Source organism: Diachasma alloeum, unplaced genomic scaffold (genome assembly GCF_001412515.2).
Source record: "Diachasma alloeum isolate Michigan unplaced genomic scaffold, Dall2.0 Dall_scaffold_00179, whole genome shotgun sequence".
Lineage (NCBI taxonomy): Eukaryota > Metazoa > Arthropoda > Insecta > Hymenoptera > Braconidae > Diachasma > Diachasma alloeum.
Window position 1 is genome coordinate 866,334 of NW_021680345.1, and position 16,970 is coordinate 883,303.

General features: G+C 39.9%; 1 protein-coding gene across 8 annotated transcripts in view; it reads left to right on the forward strand.

Moving 5' to 3' along the window:
* Nucleotides 1-2,733: 2,733 nt before the first annotated feature.
* The window catches only part of LOC107043230 (broad-complex core protein), a 40,605-nt gene continuing 26,368 nt past the window's right edge, over nucleotides 2,734-16,970 (forward strand). For 6 of the 8 annotated variants that reach the window (XM_029126290.1, XM_015264665.1, XM_015264674.1 and 3 more), the window contains exons 1-2: nucleotides 12,294-12,376; nucleotides 14,415-14,616. In XM_029126290.1, coding sequence (XP_028982123.1) covers nucleotides 14,431-14,616 — 186 coding nt within the window. In that variant the 5' untranslated portion in view covers nucleotides 12,294-12,376; nucleotides 14,415-14,430. Of the gene's footprint in view, nucleotides 3,439-12,293; nucleotides 12,377-13,398; nucleotides 13,467-14,414; nucleotides 14,617-16,970 lie in introns of those variants that run through there. The other 2 variants (XM_015264640.1, XM_015264631.1) reach the window with 2 other exon arrangements.

Here is a 16,970-nt window from a genome sequence, read left to right on the forward strand (position 1 = left end):
CATTCTCTTTTTTATACATTTTGTGGTGCAGTAAAATGAGGAATTATCGATGACGAGGAATCCATAGTTCATAATGCAGTTATTGTTGTGAATAAAAAAAGAGAATAAAGTACAATTTTTTCCCAATTGAAGGTACGAGATAAAATAAAATTGAAATCATTGTTTATGAAATTCGATTATTTGTGAGTATTAAACAGAGGAATTATGTGAAGAACTCATCATATTTGTGCATTTTAAAAGAGAACGTTATGTGTTTCATTCAATTTGCTGCGAAAATGAATGGCTTAATAAACCAACGCGTACGGTAAATAGGTGATATTCAGACATTAGTGCGTTTTTTACGCTGATTTTGCGCCTATCGCGGTGTGAAACCATATCAGAAGGAAATACCAAGAAAATTTTTTCTAGCTGAGGAAAATTCCGATACATTATCACAAAATTTTTCTCTCAATCGCTCATTATTGTGATCATTGTACACACTATCCCCTCATGATTGTGTTTCCGATAATTATCTGTATCTAACTGCATCATTTTATGACAGACTAAGCGAATGAATTATGTCCGATGAGGTATTTTCACGTACCCTATCAATTTATTCAGAGTAGAATGGGGGAAAAACAAGTGGGAAATTGCTCTTGTATTGTAAATAGTAAAGTTATTTTTGCTAATAAATTATCAATGTGCTTCCGAATGGTTATTTTGCACATCATTTCCTTCTATCATGTATAATTCATTGTTTATTTCATTTTATTAAATTGAGTAAGATTTCCGGTTACCTAATTTTCTCAGATTTTCAACTTAGTTGAGTGTTATTAGCATCATTATTCCCATTATCCCTTTTTTTTTTCTATACAACCGATTGTCTTTTTTACAGTTCTACCTCTCCCCTCAGCCTTTCAATAAAATGTTAATAGAAAAATTTTATTTACACATACTTGAATGAATTTGAAACATCGCATTTGAAGAAACCATCAGAAAGCTCACTTTTAGGGAAATTCATGAAAAATTTAAAAGTTTCAACAATCATCATAAAAATCAAATCAACCAATATAGCTATCGTAATCATCTTTTAACTTCGACTTAATGGCATGAAAACAAACATTTTACGCTGTGATTGAATTCATTTGAAGCCTGATATTCAAAAATATCCCTGGAATTCTGATTCTCAATGAATACAAAATTTTTGAAAATTTTTAAATAAATCAAAATAACGATTATTGCTATCGCTTTCATCTTCGAACTCGGTCAATGGGCCATCCGAACAAATTTGTTAAGCCATCATTCAATTAATTCAGAACATTTTTTTTAGTTATCGTGGGACAACCGATTTCGGAAAAAATTCACAAATTAAAGAAACTAATGGATGAATTAAATTTTAATTAATGGTGATCGATCGGGTTCGATAATAGTTACATTCGAAAAAAAAAGATTCAATTCCATCCATTCATTAGCGATCAATTGAAGAAAAACATTGCCACACACATCCGTACGGACACGATCTAAAAATTCCATTTTCGGACTTTTTGAATCATAATGGGTCGCCATAACAAAAAATCCAAACCTTAAATTTAAAACATTACAATACTTCCATTCGGAAGCAAAACTCAAAAGCTGCTACAGTTTCCATCTTCAAAATCGAATACAATAAACTACACAAGTCCTCCGAGCAATTTCTTGATTGCCCATATCAGAGTATCCCAAGACTCCCCTCCGCCCAATCCCCCCTCTAACTGTACATAACTTCAGCTATGCCCAAGCTAAATACCATGAAGGTGTGCGGGCGGTTCTCTCCTCTCCCTCAAAGCGTCCATCTCAAAACCAATGAAACCATCCGTACTATAAAAAAAAGAAGGGAAAAAAAATTCGAGGAAGAGGCACACCGTGTGCAAGTGAGAAAAAACCACTGATAGACCTGAGGGGTGCGGAGAGGGCGGCAAAGCACACCGAAAACTCACACACTCAAAAATAGCGGACACAGTGACAGTGAGAAGGAGTCGGCGGGGTTGAGCTTAGTGGGGGGGATAAAAAGGCTGCGGTGTGGTGAAGCGCGAGGGGAAAGCGCGAGCGATGTGTATGTAGTCAGGGAGAGCGAAAAAGTTTTGTAGTGGGGATTGAAGAATTGGCGAGGACCAGAGGGGTTTTCAGCACGGACCATGTTACTACTTGAATTTTGTTGGCTACCCAGTGGTGGGGATAACCGCCCCTTAAGCCCCGTACGAAGCCTAGTCCTCCCTCCTTTTTTGATTCCACTACACCGTTTGCTCGCTCGCTACACTCTTCCCTCCGCACTCTCTCCCTCCCCCTAACGCCCCTCAATTTTCTCTCTTTTTACTCTTCACCCTATCCCCCCAAACAGTTTTATCATTCTTTCCTTCTCGCTCGCCCAACGCTGGTTCCTATGAATTTTGCGACACTCAATAAAAAGTGGTTCCACGAGGTTAACATTTCGGTAACTATACCTCGCCTACCCGGCGCACACAGCCTATCGCACACGCACTCCTCTCTCTACTCGCTTCGACTCTCTTTTTTTGTTTTTTCGGTTACCAACACCCGTTTATAATACATGTACATAAGTTACACAAATATATAATACGCACACACAGTGTGGCCCCGAAAAAAAAGAGAGAAGCATACATACGAAAAAAAAGAAGAAAGAAAGAAGTGCATGGGAGAGGCGCAGCAAACCGAACCGCGCGCGAATCAAGTGCTTTGGCCAGTCGCGTTCCCAATCACTCTACGACTAGGTAGTCCTCCCTGGTGTCCGAAAAGGCTCCTGGTGACTTCTGCCTTGGTACCTCGCACCAGGTACTATTCTAACATCGTCCCCCTAACAAGTGATAAATCAATTCTAATCCACCGCCGTTTGAGAAATATTAAACTGAGATATTTGTGTGATTTTTTTATCCGAAACTGGAAATTTTGATTTCACGAGAGATGAGATAAAAATTTTATTTCCCATTTTTTCGAGTTTTTTATTCTGTTCGGATATTTGGTGTGTGACGGCTGGTGTTGTCCCTAGAGTCAGTGGGTGAACATTACATTGAGACTAGAATAAATCCTGAATTGTCAATAAACACGCAGAAATTGACCTAATCAATTAACCCTCGTTCATTATTACTGTTATTATTATTTGATAATTCGTGCCAAGTGTTTCCAAGGTGCTTCCCGATTGATATTTAAGGATATTCGATCTGCTGGCACGTGAAACTCTCTCATTGCAATGGACGCAGAGGGCACGAGTGTTAAAAGTCATTTTGTAACGATAATATAGATAAAGAAACGGAGAAATCAAGTGATTTGATTGAATTCAACAGTGAAGAGGAGGCAAGAGTCATCCGCTTCGTCATTTATATCATCCAAGTATTTATCAAAGAGAACGAGCAAGGACATCGTAGGAGCCCCCCCACAAGACATCACTTTGCGCCTGGATATTTCAAGGTACGTCTCGCAGCTGTGTAACGTAGCCCACCGGATGATGGCCTTCAGGCCGTTTCGTTGTCCCATTGCGAGTGGGGCAGGCACGGTTTTCATGAGATATCCTGCGAGTGTGCGTGGTTTTAGTTTTATCCCTGCAGTAATTCTCGTTACGGATATATCCATGTACGTATTCCCGTTATATGTGCATGCATATGCAGCCGAGAAGTTCCCGCGCGTTTTGTCGACACTCGGAACACTCGCATATGTGCAATGAGTTAGCGTTTTGCTGGTCCATGGAGTCCGCGGGGATAGCCTTGCAGAGAAATAAAATCATTTGGAGTGAAAGAAAAGAGGTTGTAGGTCTTTCTCTCGGTCCGTCTGTAACAGGCCCGTCCTGCGGCTTGTACTCGTATGACCTTCTCTATTCGGTCTGTTGCGCGCTCGTGTGAAAACGTGATTATTTGTGTTAGTAGTGTGTACGGGTTTCTATGGGAGGGACGCCGGCTAGACGATCGCTAGACGAGGATAATACCGGGACCCAGAGTAGGCATAACATTGAACTGGCTAGGCGATGACGTAACCACAAGTTTTTTCATTCGAAATATTTCGTGGCAGAATTGCGGTTCCTTTGTCGCGAAATCTATTCAGGTATTTTTATTGTCTATTCTGCGAGGATTGTGGAGATGTTGGGGAATTTTAAATATACTTGGATCAGAATACTCTGATTTAATATTATTTACTGTTTTTTTCCCCTTGGTTTTTGCGCGCTAGATAGAAATTTTATTTTTACGAAGGCCAGAGACGAACGGAACGAGGTGATGAAATTCAGTCGTAGGTCACGACTCAAATTTTTGAAAGACAAAGAGGATTAAAAAAAGTAAACAGAAAGAGTTGAATTTATCTTTAAATCGGATAGAGGCTACGAGATCGAGAGTCTACTATCGCTTTTACTGTCGTAGACTCAAGCGCTTGTACAAATAAACCCGGGCGATTATCTGCCTGCAATCGAGGTCCCTCTTTCTCTCTTGGCTTTTTTTTCCTGCTGGATCTACTCATCGGTTCATTTCACCTACGTTTTCAACGGGGCAGAGCACGCGCGCACACCTCGAATACTGCAATGAGAGAATCTCTCGTGGGGGGAAAAAGGAAAGAGGAGAAAGAAATAAACGCAAGGGAGTATAAATAGAGATTTGTGCCAGGCGAATTTATGCGTGGTGAAATTAAAAATAGAATTTATTAGTTTTTTCTTTTCCACGATGCTTGCGAGACGAAGGAGAGATGCTATTTCGTTGTATGTCTTTATTCTGTGTACATGGTGAGGAAGGTGTGGGTGAGGGGGGAAAATAGCCAGTGGTGTATGGAACGTTGTCCTTGAGCAGAATGTTGAAATTGAATGGCGAAGGATCAGTCAAATCGCGAAACATAATGAAGGTTCTTCGAGACTGTTGATTTTGACTGTTGCCAGGTGAAATGGAATTTCACCTGGCATTATTTACAATTTCATATATTTTTTCTGTCACTCCAAAATGAATTTACATATGCTCACTGCCGATCTATATTGACACTTTACATTTACGTAATTCTGTCGTCCCAAGTGCTGTGGAAAAATATTCCTACTCGACTGCAATTTGATATAGATAAAAAAAATGATATTCCTTCGCCGACGTTTATTTAAGTTTGCCGGAATCACATTGGTAATTTAGTGGTGTAGATTGAGGATTTTGAGACGCGTGACGTATGAGTCAAATTAAGAAGAAAGGCGATGGTATATTCGAGAAAAGATCCTGAATAGAGAATGAATCAGCGTCATGAAAAAATTAATCAATTTTTTATTCGTCGATGAAACCCGAAGATTGGGCCAAACGTTTTGTTCTTAAATATTAACCAACGACGAATTCACACTGTTGAGTAGTGTCTTGAAATGCCTTGCTAATTTCAAACGAGAAGTATAAAAAAAAATGTTGAAATTAAATATATGAAATACGAATCGTTGATTAGATTAGAAGGCCTTAGTAACTAGATTACGCTTGACTGAGTGTTATCTCTTGAAATTAGATTCTCAACCCGGTGAATATGTATTTAAAACCCCGGGACATACATAGCATACTGCGAATAATTTAATTGACGTTTGTTGGTTCAAAATCCAATGTGCTTCCCGTTTAGTTGCGCTTCGCAATGAAACAGAAAAATAAAAGGTATCACCTAATAAAAAGAGACAGTGACATAAAATGTGTGGAAAATTGGCCTTGGTAATCGCATCGATGGCCATTGAAATCGATTGATCAATCAAACAGATTAAGTCGCATACCAAAAAGTGAAAAAAAAACGGCAGAGGAAGAAAGAGAGAGCGATTGAGAATTTATTTTCACTTAAGCGAATTACGGGAAATGTTGCGGTTGAATTGGGCAATTTCAGGCACTTCCGAATTCTCCGGAAGACAGGCATAACCCAAGCGTCAGAAAGGACTTACTGTACGCATGGGGTCAAGGCGCTGGGGAAAGAAGACGAGGGAAAAAGGAGGGATAGAGGGGGAAATGAAAGGGTGAGGCGAGACATACGGGCGACCTGTGGTAGTTGTGTTTGGATTCCAATCCCCCCTCCCCCCTCTACCACCCTTCTCGCGTCACTCTTCACAGAACGACGCATATTTATTTCTTTCAAGTCTCAATCAATTTAATTGTTCAGCTTATACTTGATGTCTGACTCAGACAAACAGAAAAAAAATTCAAATAAAATTTCTAAATTCAAATGAAAAAGTTTCGGTTTTTTTGTTTGAAGTTTTATTCGGTCTTTCCACTTCTCAAAAACTTCATGAACATTTGTTCAACTTCTTGATCGTTCCTGGAATCCCTGAGTTTATTTTCAATTAAGAAACCCGTGAGTGATTGAAAAAAGGAAGGAATGAATGAAGAATTAATTCTGATAATTACATTTTCGTCAGTTTGTTTACAGAGACTAGCGTATGGCTCATTTCAATCGCTCTTTGTTCCTTCGAGACGTGCCCAGACACGTTAGTGATCGTATATCTATCCGCGGTAGAAAAAAAAGCCCAACACGAACCCACCGAAAAAATAACACTCGCTGAGAGACTGAAGCCCGACGTAAATTTGCGATTCGCATGAAGGCGAAAAAAAAATGAGAGATAAATGCACAGAGCCCCATGTACTTGAGTCAGTCCCCCATGACGCAACCAAATACGACGCCCATCTCTCTCACCCTCTCTGTTTCAGTTTGTCTGCACACTGCAGTTGCAATTAAAAATACAGCTCTGAGCTGACCCATTTTCATTATTCTTATATTTAGACCGACGAATACTGAACTGCAAATGTATATTTCCATCGGAAGAGGATAATTGATTTGAATGTCTTCCTCACGAATGTCGGTCAGGTGAAAATGAATCGAAAATACCTGAAATTCTCATCAATCTAGTGAATAACTTCCATCAAATCGATTGCAGTTGTGGAAAAACTATTCGTTCTGGAAATATTCTTCCTCCTAAGTCTATTATTCCACAATTTAGCCTCATCAAAATCCTGGAGGACTCCGACGGAACGAACTCAGCACAAAGTGAGAGGTTTTACCGCGTCTGACCACACGCCGTTTTATCTACTTGTGTTTTCCCGCTCGGAAAATCATACACTACTCACATCGGCTGCTCCATTCGTCAGGAAGAATTCTCACTGTCCCTTTACTTCTTAGAAATAAGGTCCAGGGGTCAGAACCTTTCTGCGTCACATCACGAGACTAACAGAATCATCACGGACAGGGAAAAAATTCGCGTAAAAAATTGGTGTAACTTTATCTAGCATTATTCACGGGATATAATCCAGAAGTTTATGAAAATGGAGGATTATTGGAGGGTTAGGTTACGTTCAAAATATCCCATGTGACACATGCATTTTCAAATTCCTGAGCTATTTTTTCTGGAGATTTTGAATTTGCAGATTCGAGTGGTGAGACTTGATCAGACGAATAAGCCAAGTTAAACTTTAGCACTTATCATGCGAAAAAGTGATTTTAGAGAGGAATGTCAGAATAAATTTTGCATAAGTAATTTTCTCAGCAACAAAAATGTTTTTTTGACATTTTTCTTCAGAAATTACTAGTTTTTGAGATATACTGGTTACAAATTTTCGGGTGAATTTTCCGAGCAACTTCCGGAAATTTTAATCGTGTTCAAGTTCCACCGAAATTTCAGGGAATCTTGTAATTGAGAAATGAAATATTCCCTTGATTTTCTGTTGACATGATCTAAAAATCAATAAAATACTTGATTTTTCAGTTCAATTATTCTGCGAAAATTTAGAAACATCAGGAAAATACGGGGAAAAATTGAAAATTCATGTCATTTTGTTTATGAATATTCATGTTCCACTGAAAAATCAATCAACTTGTGAAATTTCCATCTCACTCCCATTAAAAACTCATGAAATTCCGTGAATTACGGAAATTTTTATCGTGTTCCAGCTCCACCGAAATTTCAGTAAATCGTATCATTGAAAAATGAAATATTCCATTTATTTTGTATTCAAATGATCTGAAAATCAATAAAATACTTGATTTTTAGTTCAATTATTCGGTGAAAATTCAGAAAAATCAGAAAAATACAGGGAAAAAATGAAAATTCATATTATTTTTTTTCTGAATATTCATTTTCCACTGAAAAATCAATCAAGTTGTGAAATTTTCATCTCACTCTCACTGAAAACTCATGGATTTCCGTGAATTTTACTTAAAACTTGAAATTTCATAACCATTTTCTTCCCTAAATCCGATTGAATTTCACAAAATTTCTAGCAGTGTAATTCCAGAACTGACAAATCAATGTACAGAAAAGGGGTGAAAAGTTTCAGATAGTTTTTGTATTTCCTATCGAATATGAAGTTGTTTATGTACTCAATACTTTCAGAATAAGATTTCAAAAGACGATTTTTGTTGTGATTTTGTCAGATTGTAGAAAAGCTCCTCCCGAATTACCAAAAAAATCCAAATTGATTTGATTGATTTGCCCCTCTCTGAAGCAATCATTTTTCATAAAAAGTGAAGCGTGAAGCGTGAAGTGAAGCACTTTTTATCAAAAGTGAAATCCCCAAGACTATTTTTTCATCACCAAGAAAGTAATTACCCCTTACAATCACAATCCTCATTACTTCAGTCCGAGAATTTTGTTCCAGCACATAAAACCAAACCTGTACTTCTTTTTTTTTATACCACATCGTTTAATGCACTTTATACTCAACGAGGAGAATAGTTGGTTGTTGTTGGGCTGTTTGGTGGGTTTAGAAGAGAACCCGGGGACCGTGAACGGTAGGGGTTCAATGACCGCCAAATGTTTTCGAATGCTAGCAGAAAAGAAGGGGGCGCGTGTGCCAGAAAAAGAAGGCAATGAGAGCCAAGTAAAACCGAGTGAGATGGGTTTTGGGTGGGCGGGTGGAGGAGGGAATGTAAGGAAGTATCGGCGAGAGGAGAAGGGGGGGCGGAGGGGTGAGGGTTAACGCGTGTGTATGTGGCCGAAGGGGCCACTGGCATCAGTGCAACGTCAGTCGCATAGTTGCCGCTTACTTCACTTCCCCTCCATTTCCTAAAAAAAACCCTCACTCTTCATCGTATTCACTTCGCTAACCCGCCTTCTTCCTTTCCTAAATCGTGTGCGAGCCTCTATCGTACAAAAATTGCGTGTGCAGAGTGCATTTTCGGCTTCTCAGTTTTGCACTTTTTTTTTATTTATGGTATAAATTCGGTTTTGCAGTGGAGAACCCTGAAGACGAGGGAATCTGTGGAGGCTCGTTGGGCAGGTGTGCTGGGCTAATGAGTTGTGGGGTTCACGATAGGGAAAAAAATGAGAGGGCAAAATTATTCACTCACTTCACTTACCGTACACGTACCAGGCACGATGTGAAAAACACCAAAATTTTTGGATTTTTGCGGTCGTTAATATTACTTTGCGGTTGATGGGATCCTCAGGGGGCGTAATGGAGTTTTATTATTTCTTTTTGGGGGGTGGAATCACTGGCAAATGAATGATTGATGATTCGAGGCCATCAACTCGGGTTTAACAGATTCTCATGGGTTTTCTGCAATTTTTTCAAGCCTCGTTTTTCTTGTTTTTACGCTAAATGCTGAAATGATAAACATGGGTCTGGTGTTAGGTTGGGGTGTTTTGGTGGAGGTGGTCGAGCATCTGAAATGATGGAACATGCTCAGGCATAACTTCAATTCAAGGTGGAAAAGTTGTCCTTGATTCGTAATGACAAAGCTTTTTCGAAAAAAATGGGAAGAAAAACATTGAAACATAACTGTGCCCTTCAGAGGCTCTTTATTCGCCTCTATACAACGTGAATGAGTCCCGTAACGTTTGTATACAGGTGCGAGAGTGATTCACGGCGCGCAGCCAGAAAATCCCCGACACAGTTCCTCTGCTGGGTGGTGGTTAGCCTTGAACTCGGAGGTGCGACGCCCGCCACTGCTCCACATCAAGCGCCGTCCGCTAGTTTAAATACAAAGGGGATCTCTATCCGCACCTAGACGTCTCTTAAGCCCGCAATTTATCCACCGCAAGAATGATAAATGAGAGAAAACACAGTCGGAAAAATGAATTGCGAAAGAGTCAGAAATCGAAAAGTTTAAACGGAAAAATCAGAGAGAAGAAAGACACCATTAATTGCGGGGAATCATTCAACGATGAAAGCTGAAAATAAAAAAATACCTGGTAAAACAACTGTATTCAAATTGAAACTGACACTTCCACTTTTTCTCTCGCGTTTGACTCATCAATCGAAAAGCACGACTAAAAAAAAAGGTCCCACATGTCCCCCTAGGCGAGAAAACAGTTTACAACCTCCGAGACAGGCCCCCGCGTCTCATCGTCGTCTCCTATGTGCAACATTCTCGTTTCATGTGATCTCAAGGCCAATTCGCGCGCGCGTGGTTGACTCACCGGACGTCTCAGCGACGACATAGAGAACATTCTAATTGAATGCATTCAACAAAGACAAACCACTTCTTAATAAATACGTAAACACCTACGAGCCCAAGGTCACGATTTATATCATTCACGGTCAAGGTTCTCGCCGTCCGAAAACAGTGATTGTGGAAAAATCGATGGAAATAGTCGAGCGGAATACCGTGAAAAAACGCAAACGTACGTTCTGCCCGATACAGTGTTGAATTTCTTTTTTCCTCCTGCCGTGTGGATGACAAGAATAAAGTGAAAAAAAATCTCGGGAATACGAGTACGTGTATTTCACCTTGCTTTCGATGTACCCAATCAATAAATATTACAATGGAAGACGAAACGAAGTAGGAGGGAAAGTTATAAGCGGATGACGAAAAGAAAGAAGAATGTATCCAATCGCCTGAGACGTTCTCTCGGCCGCCATCCCTCCTCCGCACTGCTTGCCTTCATCATCTTTTTTTCCCTCTATTTGCCCTTATTCCCTCCCCTCAAAAACTCCAGTGCCCCGTCCCTCCCCTCCCTCCCTCCCGCCAACCCCTTTCCCTCGTTCCTTTTCACCTCTTTGCCAAGCAATTCACCTCTCTCTGTTCCCCACTGGTGCCGAAACTTTCTCCTGCTCGGCGCGGCGCTTGTATTTTACTTTTCTAGTAGCGAATTAAAACCGCGTTCATGCGCAGCCCGTGGAACGGGCGTAATGATTTTTTGAGGGGGTGAATCGAGTGGGGTCACGATGGCAGAACGACGAGAAGCGAGAGAAAAATAAAAGGGGGTGGGAAGCGAGGTGGTGCGGAGAGAAAAGGGATAGAAGAGACATTCGTATGTGAAAGGAATCGAGGAAAATGGTCGCTTGATGGATTACAAACAATACCAAAAGACATTATTTGAATAAAAAAAACATGGCGACAGTGAAGGAATCACGGGGTGAAGAGAATTAGGCTGATTTAATTGCAAATGCGTCGGCTTTTGTACGTCTCGGGCTATTCAAAAATTCTGAAATTCTATTTTTAATTGGACCGTCGTTAGAGCTTTGCGCATTTTCATCTCGCTTTTTTTTGCACGGTGTGTATTACGGGTGGGGCGAAGCGCGCGATGCTAGATTTCTATCCCCACCCGGAGTGTCTCTTGCGGCCTCACTTCCCTCGGAGATACGTATCCCCCTCTGCGTCTTGCCGCGACCCTCCTCCCCCCCCATTCGCTACCTCGACAATTCATACTTTCTTCGTTCTTTTTTTCTTCACTCTTCTTACATTCGTTCTCACTCTGCGTACGCACTATTTTTTAGTCCAAACTTATTACGACAGATGTCTCATGCGCCGATGAAGAAATAACGCACGGTGGACCCCTGTGTGTTAGTACAAAAACGTCGGGCTACTCTGCACAGAACAGAATCAACTTGAACCCGCAGAATCTCCGGCGCTCGATTCATCGTTAGGTATATCGTCACGCTCGAGATAATATTCTCTCTCCTCTCTCCTACATCTTTATATTCGTCTTTTTCCGGCATTCGTTTTTCCTCTCGTGTCTCCATCTCCCTCTATTCCGTCAATCCCGGCTAACCCTGCGGAGTAAGAGAGCCCACCGTTGCCCTCGCGCCCGGTGCGAATCTAGTTCTAGTCGTCGAACGTTCGTGAAACGAGACACTAGAACTCCTCTCTGAAATCGTTGAATCGTTGAATATCTCGAGCAAAAAAGGGATTAAAAATGTCCAGTCGCAATGGGGGGATGAGAGCGTGGTGTCGGAGCACGTGAATCCGTCAGGTGTTGTGCAGAGGTAAAAACAGAGTCAAACGTTTCAATGAAACTCCCAGAGCGAGGGAGAGCGAGAATATTCAACCGTATTCGTTAGCTCTACGGGGCGCAGTAGCGCCAACCCCGTTGTTTTCATCCGCTCCTTCGTCGGGAGTCTCGTGGCACTCGACGACGGTACCTCGTCCTGTCGCTAGTAACGTCGACTCACTACCGACGACTTTGCGCCGACCGCGTGGCTCTTACACGCGTCGACGAGTGAGTTCACTCATTTCTTTTCTCATCCATATTTTTTTAAATATATGTCTCTCTCTCTCTCACATACACATAGACACAGGAACACACATTCGCATAAACACGAGCAAACACAGCCCTCGAGCCATTCCCTCGCTCAATCATTTTCCTTTGACTTTTTTTTCTCAAAAGTTTGCTCCCTCTCTTTCTCCGGTCATTTTCTATCTTTCGGGTGTTGGGGCGGTACGTCGAGCGATTTCGTGCATTTTCGTGTGGTTCCGGGGGATCAACGGCGAGAGAGAAAGATGGGCCACATGTACACACACCACTCGGATGAGGGAAAAAAGAGAGGGGAGGGAATAAACCGGCAGTTTCGGCCGTGACGTTTTACGGGGGTTAGTTCCTCCGGCGTGACGGGTGAGGCATGGGTGGTCGAGCAAGTAGGATAACACAGACTCCTTGCTTTGGCACGCATACAACACGTTTACTAATGATATGCGAACAGTGGCTGAGGGGATTGAAACGTATTTTCTAGTCTATGAGTAAATTTATTCATTAATGAAGGCAGACGAGTTTGAGATTATTTTGAACGTACGTGCGCGGATCATCTTGTGTTGATTTCTGTGTTTGACATTGTCACGTTAGTGTGGATCAGCGGATCAATTCGGTGTGTGAGATTGGCATGTAGTCTAGCCGGTACACGCGGACAAAGTTTAATGAACTATTGAAACATCGTGTATTTACTCATGTGCTACAGACAATTGACGACGTCGGTGTGAATACTTGATTCAAGTTCTATTGGTTTAAAATTTAATCGTTTTTCATATTTTCGTCCTTTGGAGTTCAATGACATTAGATGTAGAGACGATTAGACGGAGAAGGTTGAGGTGGATTTTTCATTGATAGAGAAACACGTCGATTTCAGTTGTCAGTTTTTTTTACAAACTGCTTTGGCGCGCAGATGGTACGTCATGAGTGATTGATCCGGGACATTTTCGAGGATTCATTCAGTTGTCGAGGTCGGTTGATCAACACGTGTCAATTGACATTCGTATCGGAGTGCAGTGAAAGTGCCTTCTTAGATTATTTACGTAATAATCCCAATGTGCATGAGGTATTTCCAGGTCTTTTATGAATTGTTGTAATTTTTCATGTTTTTGGAGTTCTTGACGTTCGTGGTTGGTGTAGTTTTTTAGAGGTTAAGGGGAATAATGGACCCAATTGTTTGGCAGCTTCATGTTACACATGGGCATTTGGGTCTGGTCGTAAATTTAAAGGTCAGACGCTGGCATAAAACCCGATTAAATAAACGCACGCGTTTTTTAACGCAGGAACAACTCAATCTTTTGCGCCGTATTTCTACAAATTTTGTTCTAATCTCGTTGTGTTTTGTCCCTATTTGTTCGGCAGTAATTCCGCAATTGTGGTGTTTTTTTGTTTTTTTCCAATGCGTGAAGTCATTTCGCGAAATTCATTTGTCCGAAATCATGATAGTATGTGCGAGCAATATCTCTGATAACGGAAATTTATCGTCACCAATTCATAAGCAGTAAAAAACGAAATGAAAGTCGAGGTGTCATCGGTAAATAGATGAAAGGTATCTGCGCTAAAAAATTGACAAAAAATGCAAAAAAATGGAGGGAGAGAGATGAAACTAACGAGCTGGGTGAATTTGTTTCCAGATTTTTTTTATCATTTTCGCCGGAGATAGTAGTTATCAGTAGACATTTTGTACTTGCAGTTCTATAAGTAACCGGCCATTTAATCGTATTTTCTGGCTCGGCGCCAGAATGACGACCTAATTTTTTATTTCACTCGTTTCACTTTTTTTTTCTCAACACCGAAAAAGAAATGATAGTTTTTTTTCTCAACTAAAAGAATGCGTACTGAATTTTTTTGGCATTGGCCACCCCTGAAGAACTTCCAGCAGTGAATTGCAAATTTTTATGGTCTCCAACGTAAATCACTTTGGTTTATTGATGCTCAAATAAGAACATAAAAACGTAGTTTGAAGTAATTATTTACACAGTTGAGTGAAGAATTTTCTTTTTCTTCATTACAGGTGAATAGACATAACGATGGTAGATACGCAACATTTTTGTCTGCGATGGAACAATTACCAGAGCAGTATAACGTCTGCATTCGAAAATCTACGTGACGATGAGGACTTTGTGGACGTTACACTTGCCTGTGATGGCAAGAGCCTCAAAGCACATCGGGTTGTACTCTCTGCCTGCAGTCCGTACTTCCGTGAGTTACTCAAGGTAAGTTTGTATTACAATTTTTCGAAGTGGCACTGCTATTTCCCAATTTTTTCGAACCATTAATTCCTTCTTCCTTTTTTTGGCACTTCATGAAAAATTTCCACTTGGTACAATAACGGCTCAATTGAAGATAAATCTCCGGTCTACCGAACCAAAAAAAAAACAACTGAAAAATTTCTCTTGTGTTGTATACAGTATAGTTATTTTTGCTAATAAATTAGCAATATGCGTTCAAATGGTTATTTTGCACATCATTCCCGTCTATCATGTATAATTCATTGTTTATTTCGTGTTATGAAATTGAACAAGATTTTCTTTTACCTAATTTCGTCAGATTTTTAGCTAATTTGAAATGTTATCAGCATCATTATTCTTATTATCCCTTTTTTTCTATCCAACCGATTGTCTTTTTTACAGTTCTATCTCTCGCCTCAGCCCTTTGATAAAATGTTAATAGAAAAATTCTATTTACATATACTTGAATGAATTTGAAACATCACATTTGAAGAAACCATCAGAAAGCTCACTTTCAGGGAAATTCATGAAAAATTGAGAATTTTCAACAATCATCATAAAAATCAAATCAACCAATATAGCTATCGTAATCATCTTTTAACTTCGACTTAATGGCATTAAAACAAACATTTTAAGCGATGATTGAATTCATTTGAAACATGATTTTCTATGATATCTCCGGAATTCCGATTTTCAAAAAATACAAAATTTTTGAAAATTTTCGAATAAGTCAAAATAACGATTATTGCTATCGCCTTCGTCTTCCATCTCCGTCACAGGGGCATCCAAACAAATTTTTTAAGATATCATTCAATCAGTTTAGAACATTTCTTTTTAGTTATTGTGAGACAACCGATTGAATTTTAATTAATGGCTATCGATAGGGCGCAATAATACCTACATTTGAAAACAAAAAGATTCAATAACATCCATTCATTAGAGAACACTTGAAGAAAAACTTTACCACACACATACGTACGGACACGGTCTAAAAATTGCATTTCTGGAATTTTTGGATCATAATGGGTCGATATCACACAAAAAATCCAAAATTTAAATTTGAACGATTACAATGCCACCATTCGGAAGCAAAAATAGAAATTAAAAACCCTCGAGGAAAAAGTTGTAATTAACTGATCCAAAAGTAAAAAATTGAAACTGCGGACTAAAACTCAATGGAATACTGGAAAACTAGGAGAGTCAGGAGAATATGGACCATATCTCTACAACTACAAATGGTTAAGAGGAGGAACGGCAGAGCAACGTCGAGGGGAAGGGGGGCACCGCATGATTTCGACCGTATCCCCCGACTTCGCTCTCCTGTTCCTCCTCTTAGCCACTTGTAATTGTAGATATATGGTCCATATTCTCCTGATTACCTACATTAAACTGCGCTTTGCTTCCCAGTCTTTATTTTTTCCTTTGTAATCAATGAATTTACAATTTTTTCGTAGGGGATTTTCAATTCTTTTCTCTATTTCCACATTTATGAAGTTGAGGCTCTTATTTTGTTTCCATTTTTATCGTCTCCTAAATCATATTTGGCCATTTTCCAACTTTTCTCATTACTGACAAATTTGTTGCTTTCATTTGTAATTTCTCCGTCGTTTTTAGTTTTAGTCCGTGATTAATTAGTCAAAGCAAAAGATGAGTGGTTCGAACAATTACCATCCTCCTCTAATTACTGATGATACGGAGAGAATACAAAATTAAAAATTACAATGTGAACATAGTAATCGAAGATTATACCGAACAACTTTAAAATTTGATTTATCTTAACCGAATTTTTACTCGTGCCAAATTAAATTTTGTTTTTATTCTACGACATTCTACTATACCAACTTGCAATGTGTGCTATGTTCAACAGTAAATGTTGGATGTGGTAATTCTCGATTACTATGTTTCCATAGTAACAAATAATTTTTTGTCATTCCGGATGCTATGCGTCCATAAATCGCAGCCTACGGTCGTTGTGACAAAAAATATTATTCGCCATACGGCCTAAATAGTATCGCCATAGTTCGTCGTAGTTCGTCATTAGGCCGAAACAGTATATTTCGATATGAGTGAGACGTAATTCCCGTCTCACATGTGTCGATCAATATTTTTTGACAGTGATATTACGTTTAGCGAGTGGCTGAACTGTCTCTTATTTTTACAAGTAACCGAAAAGGCACTTTCCGGCACGAGGTGGACGTAGCAACAATGTCGAAATAGTACATTATATGATTGAGCCTTGGAAAACACATCACCGTCCCCCACGTGCAAGATTGCTTTCCGAGCCGAAGGCGAGGATGGCAAGCACGTGTGTGAGAGGTGTGTATATTAATTTTCATCAC